The 14,571-nt window shown below is 39.0% G+C and overlaps 1 protein-coding gene across 7 annotated transcripts in view; it reads right to left on the minus strand.

Moving 5' to 3' along the window:
- Window positions 1-1,273: 1,273 nt before the first annotated feature.
- Window positions 1,274-14,571, minus strand: part of CHD7 (chromodomain helicase DNA binding protein 7) — a 131,015-nt gene continuing 117,717 nt past the window's right edge. For 5 of the 7 annotated variants that reach the window (XM_032675403.1, XM_032675322.1, XM_032675050.1 and 2 more), the window contains 15 exons: window positions 13,897-13,986; window positions 13,194-13,297; window positions 11,701-11,830; window positions 11,349-11,421; window positions 11,076-11,130; window positions 10,142-10,370; window positions 9,764-9,972; window positions 8,950-9,627; window positions 8,399-8,559; window positions 6,566-6,793; window positions 5,897-6,340; window positions 5,098-5,319; window positions 4,544-4,684; window positions 3,955-4,059; window positions 1,274-3,168 (listed from right to left, as the gene is read on the minus strand). In XM_032675403.1, coding sequence (XP_032531294.1) covers window positions 2,215-3,168; window positions 3,955-4,059; window positions 4,544-4,684; window positions 5,098-5,319; window positions 5,897-6,340; window positions 6,566-6,793; window positions 8,399-8,559; window positions 8,950-9,627; window positions 9,764-9,972; window positions 10,142-10,370; window positions 11,076-11,130; window positions 11,349-11,421; window positions 11,701-11,830; window positions 13,194-13,297; window positions 13,897-13,986 — 3,823 coding nt within the window. In that variant the 3' untranslated portion in view covers window positions 1,274-2,214. The remainder of the gene's footprint in view (window positions 3,169-3,954; window positions 4,060-4,543; window positions 4,685-5,097; window positions 5,320-5,896; window positions 6,341-6,565; window positions 6,794-8,398; window positions 8,560-8,949; window positions 9,628-9,763; window positions 9,973-10,141; window positions 10,371-11,075; window positions 11,131-11,348; window positions 11,422-11,700; window positions 11,831-13,193; window positions 13,298-13,896; window positions 13,987-14,571) is intronic. The other 2 variants (XM_032675491.1, XM_032675577.1) reach the window with 2 other exon arrangements.

Below are 14,571 nucleotides of genomic sequence, written 5' to 3' on the forward strand. Positions count from 1 at the left end.
GAAGCACCTACCAACTCTTTTAGTGGGAATTCTATAGGTAGGAGAGAAAATAAGATGTGGCATTTAAACAACAGCTGAAACGAATTCAACAGAGTATGTAACACACCTGATCAAGTTAATGTACCTTGGCCTTCAGCCTCTCACTTTTTATCGTGGTTTACGTGTGATGTTTTAGAAAGAGGCAGGAATAATACACCTTGTCAACCATTCTGTGATGTACATGGTGGGGGGAATCCTTCCTGACCTTCATTAACTCCCTATGATCTATTTAAGTGGCAGTACAAGACATCCTGACACCTATTCATTTCAACAGTGCGTGCCTGTGATTCATTCACACAAAATTCACTTCCTAAGCCTTCATTTCTGATCTACTTTCATCGTCTATGAAATGTTCCTTTCAAGCCAAGTTCACCCCTTTTCATATGTCCCCCTTGGGACCAAATTTTGCCCTTGCAATACTTGTCCATTTGAGCTCTTGTGCAAATTCACAGTGTACATGAGAGTGAGGTCTGCAGCTCTCCAGCATTCCAAAAGCACAGATAATATTAGTCCTAAAGATAGGGGTCCACCCACAGCTGGCTTCTGAAATAGCCAATTTTTTATGTACTCCACTGAAAAATCTAACCTTTTATCCTCACTTTTGAGTCGGTTGTGTATGTGTGTGTCAAGGTGACAACACCGTGAAAACAGAAGTTCTCAAATGGTACATTATCTCGAATATCAAAAGGTCACAAAAGGGTACAAATCGGTAGCTCTCCAGAAGAGACACTGGTTTTTATGAAAAGTGGGTCAGTTTTAGTTTCATGTAGGTTGTTTGACACAGTGGTTTCTGGCATCACAAGCTCTGGTCTACAGGATACCACAGAGCCTTTGTATCCCTTGCTGTCACTACAGCATTGTGTTTTTCTACCCATTAACCAAGGATAAATGACCTAGATATTGTGCCTATTAAAGCCTCATTTTTCTTTTGCCCTTTTGTTCTTTAGTGTACCACATTATCACATGCTGAACACATTTAAAGTATTCTCAGTCTCTCATGCCCCTTTGAAGGAGTAAAGTAGGGATTTTAGCGTGCATTTCTGTAGAGTTACTTAGAGTGGAAAATATGAAGGCAATTCAAGGTTTCTCTTCCTGCCTAGTCCCCTGAAGACGATCAGTTTAGCATTTACAGCCACTAATCTATAAAGAATATAGCAGGAAAATGCTATAAAAAAGCCACAAATGCAAATACAGAAAGTGAACACCAGTTTTGATGTCCCTAAACGCTACATTCTATAATTACATCTCTGCATATCATGGGTCACTTTTATTAAAAGTATCATTACTACAGTTGGCAGCAATTTACATCTTATCTTACATGATAGCAGTTTCCAAAGAAAAAAAATAAAAAGACATCACAACAAAGAAAAACAATACATTTACAAAGTCATGTCTGTAAACTTCAAGGCTAGTTTAGAGTTGAGGTAATGCTGTTTAGCTTTGTGGCTAAAGTAACAAAGTCCTTTAATTTAAAAAAGGTACCTGATTTTTTTCTTTTTGTTTATACCAGTGCATTACAAGATCACGAGACGATTAAACTGTAGCTTTATCCTGTAAGAACCTTCTCCGTGGGTTAATTTCCAAAAGGTACTCTTCACATTCAACAGCTGCCTTATTATTGCTGCGTCTCAAGACAGAGACATTCACACTATCATGAAGATTGTCAGAGAGAGAGTGTGTGTGTGGGTGTGTGCGCGCATGTGAGCGGGTGAACTCCCATACAGTCAAAATGAAGCGCGAGTACGATATGTATGGTAAATTTCATCTTGACCTTCACAGCAAAAAAAAAAAAAAAAAATTTAAATATATAACTTCATCCTTCCTTTAAGCAGCACTTCCTTCTATTAGTGCCACTTGATTAAAAATTGCTGCTTAATTCATAATACCAATGGTACCAAAAGAAAAAAAAGCAGAGCATTATGTCAATTTCCTTAAAAAGACATGATCACCTCTCAAATTTCATCTCTCCTAGGGATAATAAATAATGCACTGCACAATACTTAATGACCAAGATACCTTTTGACACATCTGTATAACATGACTTGAACTTTTTTTTTGCTACACTATGTTACAGAACAGCTTATAAAAACTAAGTATGGACATTAACTGTGAGTGTAAACAGTAGGACTACCACTTGTCAAAAGTTTAAAACACTTTAACTGTAACTGGTACTGGTTATTCATCGTTTTCATTGTTTTCTATTTCTTCCCCCCCATCAAGTGAGTCTAATTCTTCACCCTGTGCTATTTCATCTTCTAAAACGGAGGAATCTGCAGTTTTATCAAGGCTCTCCTCTGCATCACTGCCTTCGAGATTTTCTTCATCTTTAAAGGCAGCTCCTTCAGTTTTGTCAGTAGCCTTCTCTTCATTGGAGCCCACTGCATTCTGAAGTCCTGCTAGTGCTGGGAAACCGGGCAGAGTCAATCCTCCCAGTCCTGGAGGTAGAAACATAGATGGATAGAAGAGGCCAGGAGCCATGGTAGACAGCAGGAAAGGATTGAAGGCCAGAGGGTTTGTGGGCAATCCAGTGTTGGTGGTGGTAGTAGTGGTGGCAGTGGCGGTAGTTGCCGCAGCAGCAGCACTGACAGATCCATTCGCAGAGTCAGTAGCAGAAACAGTGTCTGTGCTTTTCTCAGAGTCTTTGTTCTCCTCTTCATTCTCGTTTTTCTTCTCTTCAGCTTTTGAAGCACCATCCTCAGTCTCTCCTTGACCGGAAGCAGTAGTGGCATTTCCAGTAGTAGCTGTTATGGGGTTATTCAACAATCCGCTTAGTCCAAACATATTGGGCAATCCTGCCATCCCTGGCAACATCAGAGGCAACATGGCAGCCGGATTTTTAGTGTCCCCTCCAGCAGCAGCAGCTGTTGCTAGCCCTGGCGGAAAGCCCATGAGGCCTGCGAGCTGGAGAGACTGCAGGTTCTGTAGGTTCTGGAGGCTTGTGAGGTCCATTCCAGCAAACAGACTGTTCATAAGTAGTGGGTTGATTCCCGAAGTTGATGCTACAGCAGCAGCTGCTGCAGCTGCTTTGGCAATTTCACTTTTTGGCCTTCTTCCTCTTCTGCTTGCTCCTTCCTCCCTCACAACAGGTCCAGTGAGAAGACGGTCAAACATGGACTCTGGAACAAAACCCTGAAAGGGGGAGGCAAAAAGCAGGCTTTATTCTCATTTAGCTTTTATAGCTTTCAACAGTTAACTGATGACGATGGAAGAAACAGAAGGGATTTCAGCATACTCTAAAAGTGGTTTGTTTTTTTCACCCTGGCAAATGGTGACTAGCTAGCTACTAAAGTGAATGGCAGCAGAACATGTAAGGAAAGCTGAAGAAAGCAAGATCACAGATTTTTTTTACACTTAAACACAACAGTAAAACAATACATGCTGAAACTCTGTAGCTTCATTAAAAAACCAACCTGATGTGCTGCAGTCATAAATTCATATCTTTGTAATTCATACTGAATTTCAGTTAGTAATATTCTATTAAATTGAGTACTTGCAGATTTTATCCTTTATTTTCAAACAAATGTTGTAAAATAAAAGGCAGAAAACCTATTCCTTTGATGCTGCCTGTTATCAAGACAATGACATGTATTTCTGTCATGAATATGACAAAAATTTTCTTAATAGTTCTTAATTACAAATACCTGTATTTATTAAGGATTGTTGTTTATAAAAAAAAAATAATGCAAAACAAATGCTGAAGGCTACCTTAACTGTGGCTGATTTTTCGAGTATATTTCAACCCCATTCTCCAGCAGCCTCCTATCACCATCCCCCCTGAGCTGGGTAACTCCTACACAGACACTACAATTTTCTCAAAACCAACTATGAGATAAAGACTTAATGATCAATTTAAAAAACCTTCAACTTTTCTGTGCTATAATCTTCGGTGAAGCATGGAATGAGAGTTTCACTTACAGACTGTTTAACAATGTCAGTCCAATCGGGAGCAACAGCAAATTCAGGATTTTCTTCCAGCCATCTTGGCAAGTCCTTCATTGGAGGGGCCATAGCTCCACCCATCTAATGGAAGAGACAAGGTTAATACTTTAACAAAAATCCAACAACAAAACCAAACAACTACCTATATGGACATTTTCTCTCTGTGCACTTTCATCTCTGAAGGATAGCAGGGAAGACTTTCAGTTCAGACTGTGGAAAACTACATGGATACCTGAACTGACAAAATTATGTTTTAAAAAATCATATTTTAAAAAAACAGTTAAGTGCTGCAGCTTAGGCAGGTCTGGTAATAAAATCTGAATCTGACGTAAGGAAAAAATGTGCTATATAGGTTCAGAAAGTATGAATTATTCACTCAAGTGACTAATATGAACGTATCAGAAGAGCAAAGGAGGAATTACAGGAACCAGGTGGCACAGCCTGGTACGAGTAACTGCCACTGTCAAATTGTTAAACTTTCTGTTTAAAAGTTTGGAGTAGAAAGCCTGCTTTCCACATGAAAAGACATTATTAAAGACCTTAACAGAACTAACTTAATTTTTACCTTCTTTCCATTTCGTTTATTTACAACAGGTACCCTTTCCTCTCCTGTCAAGGTGTTTATATCCAGTTTATTAGGGTTTCGACATCTGTGTCGTTTTTGTTTCGGCTTCTGAAATGGGGAAAACAGCACATCTGCACTCTTCTGGAAAGAAGAGAAACGTATTGCTTTTTAGTTTTTCATTTTCTTGACAAAAATCACCAATCACAGCACCCCTTTTCACAACAGTTTTAAGAAGGGGTCAATTACTTTACTCTCAGATTATGTCAGAAGAAATTTTTCTTGTATTAGATGAAGAAATTCTACAGAACTTGACAAACGCTGTTCTAACATGTTGTTAGACACAAATATTAAGAAAGGAAAAGCAACTCAAACATCCTAATGCCACTTGGGTGTTTAGACACATTAGTAAGGATGGCTAAAGAGAAAACCTCCACTGAAAACCAAGTTACAAAATCGAATGACTATGCCTAATGTGAGGAAATTCATTCTGACATCTGTAAAACTAACTTTTCCATTAATACTATAGAACAACGCTTTTAGAATCACATACTTACTGGTACATAACTTGGCATATCTACAGTGTAAGTAGGATGCAATTTAAGCCATTCAACTAAATCCTTGTTTTTCGGAGCATCCTCTCCCACCAGCCTGGTCCCATCCTCTAGATTGATTACGGGGATGCGAGTGTCTGGGTCTAATTGACCAGGAGATGGAATGTTCCTTGCTGGTAGGGCTTCCATATCTTCTTCAAAAGCTTTGGTCACTTCTGCATCCTCCTGAAAACAGTAACATCTGTATTAATTCTCACTTCAAGGGAACAGCTGAAGAAATAATTTCAGGGACTGACCAAAATGTTCAAGATTTTGCATACACAAGAGTTAATGGGGTTTAAATATTCATACTATGTAAAGCAATATTGTTGCATTAGAGAATTTTGTAAATTCAGCATCCTTGAACAATAAAGAATATACAGCTAAAGACAAAGCAGTTTTTGTGTCTTTCTAGTAAATGTCCTTCAAGACCCTCCCCTCCCTTTTCAGCACAGCAAGGATGACATACTGAAGCCTCAAAATGTATGTTGTTGAAATATTTTACGTTAACAAAAAAAGAAAGTAATTTTGAAAGTAGGAGGGAGCTACTTAAAACTCAGCTACAATTTGCTGAGTAAAATCTTGATGTGAGCATTTTGTTTGGTTCAAAAAGTAGTAACAGCTCTAAACAAAGAAAAACATGGTTGGGCAAAAACTGTATGTTACTAATAGGGAGAGTATAGCAAGACTTTAAACACATTCAGGAAGTACCAGAGACAGAACAACAAATATGAGACAAAAAGGGAAAAGGTTGTGGTCTTACTACAGTCAACGATGTCCGTTTGTTGCTCATAAATAACAGATCAAGCCCTTCTACATTTTTCCTCCTTCCTCTCCTCCTCTTCATGGGCGGTTCTCCATCTATTAAAGAGCCATTTAGTAGATGCCTTGTGGGTGTGCGTGAAAGACCTGCTTGCAGCAGCTCCATTTGAGTTTTAAAGGCATCAGACATGGGTGTGGAGACATTAGGCAAGATAAACTTTGAAGTAACAGACGAAAAATTTGAGGTAGAACTTGTTGCCTCTCGTGAGGCCTTTGATAAATCTACAACCTTTTCTTGTCCATTTTCTGAGACCACCTGAGACTCACGTAACTGGGCAACCATTTCCATAAGATTTCTCCTCTTGGCAGCTCTCTCAGCCTCAATTTCAATCTTTCTTCGTCTCCTCCTCCTCTGACGTGGAACTGATAAATTGAGTGCATCTTCCTAATGAAAAATGAGCATTTCCAAGCATTAGCAAAGCCCTGCTTGCTATGCTCAATTTAAAACTCCAAACACGTAACTCTGAAAACAAAGCCTTCATTTTATTCAAAGAAACACTTTTACCTTTTTCCTATTTTATTTAAAGACATGCTATTTTTTTCTATTATGCAGAAGAAGAACCTGCAAGATGAAATGTTTTATGTAAAAAAGAGAAAGATGCAGGCTTGCCTTTGATAACTGAGGAGAAGCAGTGATATCTTCACTGCCACTGACGCTGGCTTGACCAACCATGGAGAGCTCTGCAAAGCTCCTTTTTTGTAGAGGGCTGTCCACAGCTGTTGGAGTATACCCAGGTATGAGCCCCTGGAAATCAAACATCTGGCGCCTATTTACTGGCCACTTCCCTTTCAGCACTGCTTCACAGATGTTGTCTAATCGGTTGATCATTACTCGGTCCTGCATAAAGGAAAAGTATGTAATGAACCTTCAATGCAGAAGTCGCCTTTTAAACTCAAATGAGTATTATGATGCAATTCAGTTTCCAGAGCTTAAGAAATACATTCAAAAAACAACTATGCTTGCATATTAGGATAAACCGATCACCTTACAAGAAGATAATACACAATTTTATAGAATAAAACACCACTAGGATTTAAAAGTTGCATTTATATTGGGGGGAGCAAGAACTAAAAACAGACCAAGTTTTCTGTGTGACGATGTACTAATTGAAAAATTTAACAGAAACTCACTGTTGTTTTACACTGCAAACCTTCAGTAGTAGTTAGCAAAATCAACAGTTAGGAGGGGAAAATCACAACATCTGCAATCAGTATCTTAAAGCTGCAGTTCTTGAGATCCAAGAGGCTGGATCTGAAATTCTGTCCTAGGAAGTGGATCCTCATTAGCGTCACTATTAATAAAGTTCAACATTATGAAACGGGCACCAACCTAGGGACATCTAATGAATGTCAATTTTCATTCCACGCCCATTATCACTTCAAATTTCACTGAAGCGTGTACACTAAAAATCTCTAATTATGTTTATTAGTCTACTTATGCCGAACCTATACAGATGAAGGATTTTCTGTTCTACTTTCACACTATGACTGGAATAAGATTTTAGCCCATGTTTCCAAAATACTTCCTGAAAGTAGAGGAGTATTATTTGATTTTTTCCATTTCAGTATTCAAGCACATTCTATGTGCCTGAAGTAGTAGAAACTTCCGAACTACAAGAAATACTGCTGGTTAGGGAATATGAGCATCAGTTAGCTTCCTGAACAGCATAACAGTGCAAAAGCCACTAGCAAATCTCAGCAGCTGCAACAGACTGCTTGCTTTCCCCAGAAATAAGCCTATTAAGAACAAGGTCCTCCTGCCATGCTCCCCCTTCCCCCCCCACCCCAAACCAGATGGCCCTGTTATGGTGATTAGTAAGCTTAAGACTATTACTACTTTATTTTTCTCTCTCCCCTTACTGCAAAGGAGAGTACTAAATTAAGTATGGATTTATTACAAGGTTACAGTTTTGCATTTTTAAAAACATTTTATACTAGATAATTTTCTGCATTGTTACCAAAATAAGGTACAGCTTTATCCTATCTAAAACTGCAGCTTATGTTTGCAGGATACCTTAATACAATTACATCTGTCAACATTACATAATGGCTTAGATCATGTAGGTCACCAAAACTCTTCTCTACAACCTCGTCACCCCACAATAAAGTGGTGATCGTAGAAAGTCTCATTTCTCAATGCTGCAGATCGCTCTGGAGACAAAATTCATAATTCAAAATTGTATAGTGGTGCAAGAGGTGGGATGCTGCTGACACAGTTATGGACCCTATGAAGAACTCACATCTGCCATGTTTGTTGTTTTAATAAATGACACTACTTTCAACAAAGCAATTTCTTTCATTTCCACTGCTAATTTGTATGAAATAGAGGCAAAAAGTGCTATTCCACAATTGTTCACAGAAAATAGTCTCTTGCCTGTTAGAAGTATCATACAAAGCTTGCTGTTATATTGAAAAAGACATATCTTTCTACCCCCTAACCAACCTTAGGCCAGAAAGAGAAGGCAAACGTTCTCTCATGAAGCAGCTGAACCACAGAGGGATCACCATCTTCCATGTAGAATCCATCGCGTGTTTCATCCCTTGCAGTACTCATAGAGGCATTGCTTTCTTCATCAAAATTCTTACCCTGAGAAACTGCTCCTGCTGAATAACAACCATGACCAAGCATTAACATCGAATGTCAACCTAACTAGACAGGCTAAGGCAACCAGGCTGGACACAACATTTCTAACTCAGGCTTTTGTTCAGTAATTACTACAGCAGAGCCTTAGCCTTCTGCATTTGGCACAGAGATCATGCTTACTGGCTCAGTAAGCTCTCTTGAAAATTATCCCTCGTGGGGGAATACCCTGCTGATGCTGGATGGTTCCTATGAAAGCTTATCTAGCCACCTGATATATGGAAGGGCAGAGGAACTGCTACATACAGCCCATCCCACACTCCATAATGGCACCATGTGTGCCACTTACCAGCTGGCTAGAACAACTCTGGGACTCAGTTAAACACACAGAACTCATCTGACCTATGCATTACCTTCAGGTTGGGAGGATTCTTCTGATTTATCATCATCATCCAGTTTCTCCTCTTCATCTTCTTCTGAACCTTTCTCAGAAATAGATTTTGGATCTACATCTGTACTCATTTCTATGTCTTTCAATTCACATTTAACAGAGCCAGGCTCAGCCTCAGCATCACAGTCTGGTTTAGTGTCCTTATCTGGAATATCAGTTTCCTCTTTGATATCAGACTTTTCTTTGGCTGCTGCATTTTCAGACCCTTCAGCTTTAGACTCTGTTTGTTCCATAGTCTTTTCTTCTTGTACTGGTGTGGATGGGACAATAGGTGGTGTTTGACTGCAGCCAGCACCCAGAGGGTTTACAGAAGAGACAGTATTTGTGTTGCCTGTCCCTCTGTTTTGAGCAAAGTTCTTGTGAGCCTCAAGAAAAGAAAGTTCAGGATCATTCAGAATGTGATAATCTGTCCTACTGACTCCATGTTTAGCAGCACCAATCAGTAAGTCTTTGTCATGTTTACCACACTCCCACCACTCTGGCAGGTCCAAACTTGGTTGGCAAAGTTTTAGCCTCTCCCCCAGCTGCGGGTGATGGAGAACCTGTTCACGGATTTTCCGCAACAGTTCTATGCGATACAAAGTTCTAGAAGCACGCTCTTCTGTGATTGGCTCGATCATTGTGGAAAGATCAGGTGGTTCTGTAATGACACCAATTTGTATTGTTTAACATGGATTAAATGTACACTTATATTAAAATTGTTACACCTGGGCAGAAAGTTTCAACAGTTCCACTATCAATAGTCATGTTGATTTCCACAGGTAGTTAAAACTTACCATCATCTGGTTTGACTGGCATTCGGCACACTCGTCTACACATATTCACAAAGCCATTAAAATACTTTTCCAAGCTTTCATCAGACTTTTTATCAAGCCTGGCAAATGCTCGAAATTGATTCCACTCAAATTGATGTTTTACAGGATCGAAAATAATTCCAAAAGTAGACACCACACGATAAAAATCAGCTTCTTCTCTTCTTGTCCATCTAGTCAAGGAGGAAACAAGACAAGTGAGGCCACCAAATAAACAAGAATCCAAACAATAGTTTAGATGCCCCAAACCCCCCTTAGTTTACTCTTTCAAAACAGAAAAGCATCACTGGTGACACGCAAGCTCAAACAGCATTTAAAGAAAGGTATCACTGAGAAACTCACTTCTGTCGTTTTTCAGTTATTATAGCTTCCCTTTCTGCTTCTAGTGCCCTCACTTCTTCTCGAGGCCGACGTCTCCTGCGGTCAGTCTTCATTAGTGCCTCTTGCCTCATTTGTTGCCTTTTATAGCTGCGCTGATAGGCAGTAATGAGGCGACGCAGACGGGTAGTCAGGGTTGAAGTGTTGGGCCAGTAGAGTTGGCCTAAGTCAGCATTGCTTTCACTGTGCTTGTCTAGAGAAGAGAGAAGTATTACCAACACTAAACATTTCAAAGTTTCTATGGCTATAACTGGATTCCCGTTTTATCAGATAAGAACATGTGCCTCTAATAATGGTGCACAACAAATTAGAAACAGGATAACCATTGGTAGGAGATAAAAAAATAGAATCAAATCATCCAACTCTAAGAACTCAGAAATGCTTGTGAAGCATTTTAAGATAACAATCAAGCATTATTATTCAATGTTATGAATTCAAATATATTATGAACACTGCAGGTATTTAAATTAATGCAATGCATCTTTAAATACATTACTAAGAATATTATTCTCCCTCTGAGGAAACACCTATGCTTATCATTTCCCACTTTATTATTCTCACTTAAACTTGGCAGTTTTCCTCCATACTGAGGAAACAACGGATCTGTAACTTCCAAGATTATCTCAGCAAAACCATCAGCGGCTGCATTATCAAACATCCGGTATTTATCATCACAGTTTCTACAATGTAATTAAAAATCCAGAGAACTATAATGTGGATTATTTAAAGACAGTAAATAATTGTTTTGTAAAACGTGAAGCACAAAGAAATTTGGCAGTAAAAAGTTTACTGTGGTACTGCCCCAAAATATCACCTATCCCCTCATAGTAATATAAACAGTCCACCTTTCACTAAACAATTCCTTTTTGCCTTCCTAATTTCTTTGCTACAGCCTTACTTGAGTGTATTTCTATGGACTCCTCTTTGTCTTCTGGAGGTGAGTTTGCAAATTCCTTGGGGAGAAGACAGAAGTTATTTTAGTTTTCAGTTTTGACCATATGTCATCATTTGAGAAGAAAAATATGTCATTTCTCAAGCAGCGCAGCAAACAATCTTTGTAAGGTGTGTTTATCCGGTAGTTCTCAAACTTAAGAACTGCACATTAAAATAAATATGCAGAATCAGTTATAATTATATATATTTGTAAATACAGAAAGTTGGAAGTTCTTACATCAATTTCATCCTTGAAAGGAGTTCTGGTTGGCTTATATTCTGGATCTTCATCCTCTCTGTCAAATTCACCCCTATAAAATATTTAGATGAAATATTTTCAAGAAGTATACTGTTTTTGAGGGGGACTGATTTTCTGGACAGAAGCAAAAAAGCTACAAATGCCACCAGTATGGTGTACCAAGTTACACATTTATATTTCATGCTCAACTGTGTAAACTACTCTATGTACTTTGTACATCATATGGTCACTTCATATCCTCAGGCAACATGTAAGTAAAATATGACATATGAACTCATGCCAACATATACAATGCCGATAAAGTTTATTAATTTTTTCATGTCCTCCTTACCCATCACCACCATCTGCTAACATGTCTGTCCCTCTCTGTTCAGCAGCTATGGCCTTTGCATCAGGCATGCCAACCCGTTCCAGAAAGCACAGTGCTGGATCAGCTCTCATAGAATTGTACTTCTCATAACCTGCATGAAGAGTGGGAGACAAATGTTTTTTTAAAAGCTATGACCAACTGTGAGTAGAACAGGTTTAGGCACTAGAAGTACAACTTCCTGGATTCATTTATTTATTTTTAAATAAAACAAAGGAGCTGTCACCATGCTGCAAACAATCACTTCATTCACATAGAGAAATTGTTCATATTGGTAAACTCCATCAGCACAGAAACATTTTCCCATCAATAACATTAATGAATGGAAGATAGTCAAGAAAGCGTTGAATTTAATGTTGTTATAAGGTTAAGCAAAAACCTTTCACAAGCGAAAAACTTGAAGTTTCCTATATGACTTTTGCACTGGATCTCCACAGTGGAGACATCTGGAAACACACAGATGTGAATGGAAACACACACATACACATTTTCTATAGCTCCAGCCCTGCTGGAACCCTCAATATAGGCTGAAAAAATGCTGTATACACGGGTTATACGTAAGGCCAACGAACCTGTCTTATTAGGTTTAGGATGATGCATGTCAGTAAGATGACACTGTTCCCTCTATGGTTTTCAAACTGCTGTTTGCTTTTTTACTGCCCAAGTTGACTAGATGGAAAATGGCAGATCCCAACAGTGCACTGCAGGAAAATGATTTTTAGACTAGACTTGCCTCAGCTGAGCCCACAACACAGAGCTGCTGTACATAGGCAGAACAGCACAATTCAATTAGGATTTGTACTACAACACACTGCTCCTAACTGCTGTAGAGCCTCAAGCCAAACTGTAATCATGAAAGGTTTTATAAGCCATCATTCTCCCCTTTAGTCAGGCTGGGCTGCTGAGAATACCTCTGCGACCTCCAGAGAATTGGGATTATAATCAGGAATCGCTCACTGTATATATCATGCCAGCTCTGCATCCCCAGCCTTTCAAAGTTAACAAGGCTGCATCCCACTCAAGGGAGCCGGGAGTTCTCAACACTGACATTTGTGAAATATTGCTTGGAACAAAGCCCAGGAGGCACTTGTACAGATTAATAGCAGAGGTTAAGCCCACCGTCCACTTTGACACTGGTTGGCAGAGTTAGCAAGTGAAGCAGCGCTGGAAGCAAAGTTTATGGAGATCTATCTTACTATTTGGCTATTATTTAAACAAATATGGCTTTGTTTTATTTACAGCCAAGAAAGTAATGTTTTCTTCTCAAATGTTCTGCAAACATTTAAAAACAGCATCTGATATTTACAGCTCATATTAGGTTTTTAATGCAGGCAAGAAAAAAAGGGAGATACAAGCCAACAGTTCTTTGGAACAATACTTGTTAATATTATGACTGAACAGTCCTACACACTGAAAGCTTTACAACTGAGTTTTGTTCAGAGTGAGACATCACTTACCGTGTTTAAAAACTCCAATTAAAAGGGATTTATCTGCCTCCTTATCCCACCAGTCTGCAGGAACTTCGGCATGGAATGGCTCAGGTATCCACACATCTACTTCACTGTGAAGACAGCATTATATACTTTCTCAAAGGTATTACAGGACAAAGATTTTAAAACAAAACAAGACAAAAACAAACAACAAAAAAAAAAAAGAGGAAAAAAACCAAAACAAAAACAAAAAACCCAAAACAAAACAAAAAAAACCTCCCAAGTGGTAAATATTAACTTTGAGGGGGGAAAAACACCCTGAAACCCAACACAGAAACTGAAATATCCCCAAAAATAATTAGGATGGTTAAACAAACAAACAAAAAACCAACCAACCAAAAAACCCACAACAAAAACCCCCCAACATTAGGCTATTTTGGGAGTGGAATGGTTATCTAAATATGATTCATTTAAAGTCTTAGTATTTTTTTCATTTTTTAAATTGTGATAGAATAATCCCTCAATATTAGCAGACCTGTAAATCCACTTCTGTCATTTCCCACATTGTTTCCTCCCCCAAGAAAATTGCCCGCTGAGCTTGATAAAATAATAAGGCTGCTTGAGAACACATATAAAGGGTGACAACCTTTAAACGTTGCATTATTAGAGTATGTGTACTTTATAAAAGCCAGTGTCATAAAGCAAAAAATAAACCTGCACTTGCACTAACCTTGAGTCAGCACCCTCTAAGATCTTGTCTGCTTGGTCCCCTATAACTTCTTGTCGTAGATAGTAGAGCATGCGGACACGCAGCAGGACCCTGGAGAGGAAGGCAGAGGGGGGAAAAAGTTCTTAACTTCAGGACTGTTTGCCAACAGTGGCTTTTGGCAGCTGCTGCTGTTCATCCATCATCCTGCCAAGGCTGATTAGCCATGCTGTATGGTAGGCTTGAAGCGTGACAGATGGTGGCACATAATCACCTCTGTGTGGTGCTTTCTGCTGGCTTCCAACAGGCCTGCCTGGCAACTGCTTACACTGCACAGAGAGGGACCCAGCTCAGCCCGGCCTCGGCGCATTTCATTTAGTTCTACCTAGTGCAGCTTGTGAAGTTTAGACACGTACTCTACCACTGCCTCTGAAGTATTGAAGCAAGTTTGTAAACAACTGAGCAGATGGCTTTCAGTAACTGTTCTGCTTCATTATCTCATAAAATTTCCTCAGCTGCTGCCTTAATACCATTTTTGGAAGCACATCAGAAGTTGTAGGAATAAACGAGATATAAAATCTGGTTTTACTACCTTACAATAAACCCTCAATATGGAATGTCAGGTTTTTCAGATTATACAACTTTTTGCTTCTGAGAATGGGGGAGAAAAATAATCCCCTGTTTCCCTTGAGAGATATT

This window comes from Chiroxiphia lanceolata, chromosome 1, assembly GCF_009829145.1.
Source record: "Chiroxiphia lanceolata isolate bChiLan1 chromosome 1, bChiLan1.pri, whole genome shotgun sequence".
Taxonomy (NCBI): domain Eukaryota; kingdom Metazoa; phylum Chordata; class Aves; order Passeriformes; family Pipridae; genus Chiroxiphia; species Chiroxiphia lanceolata.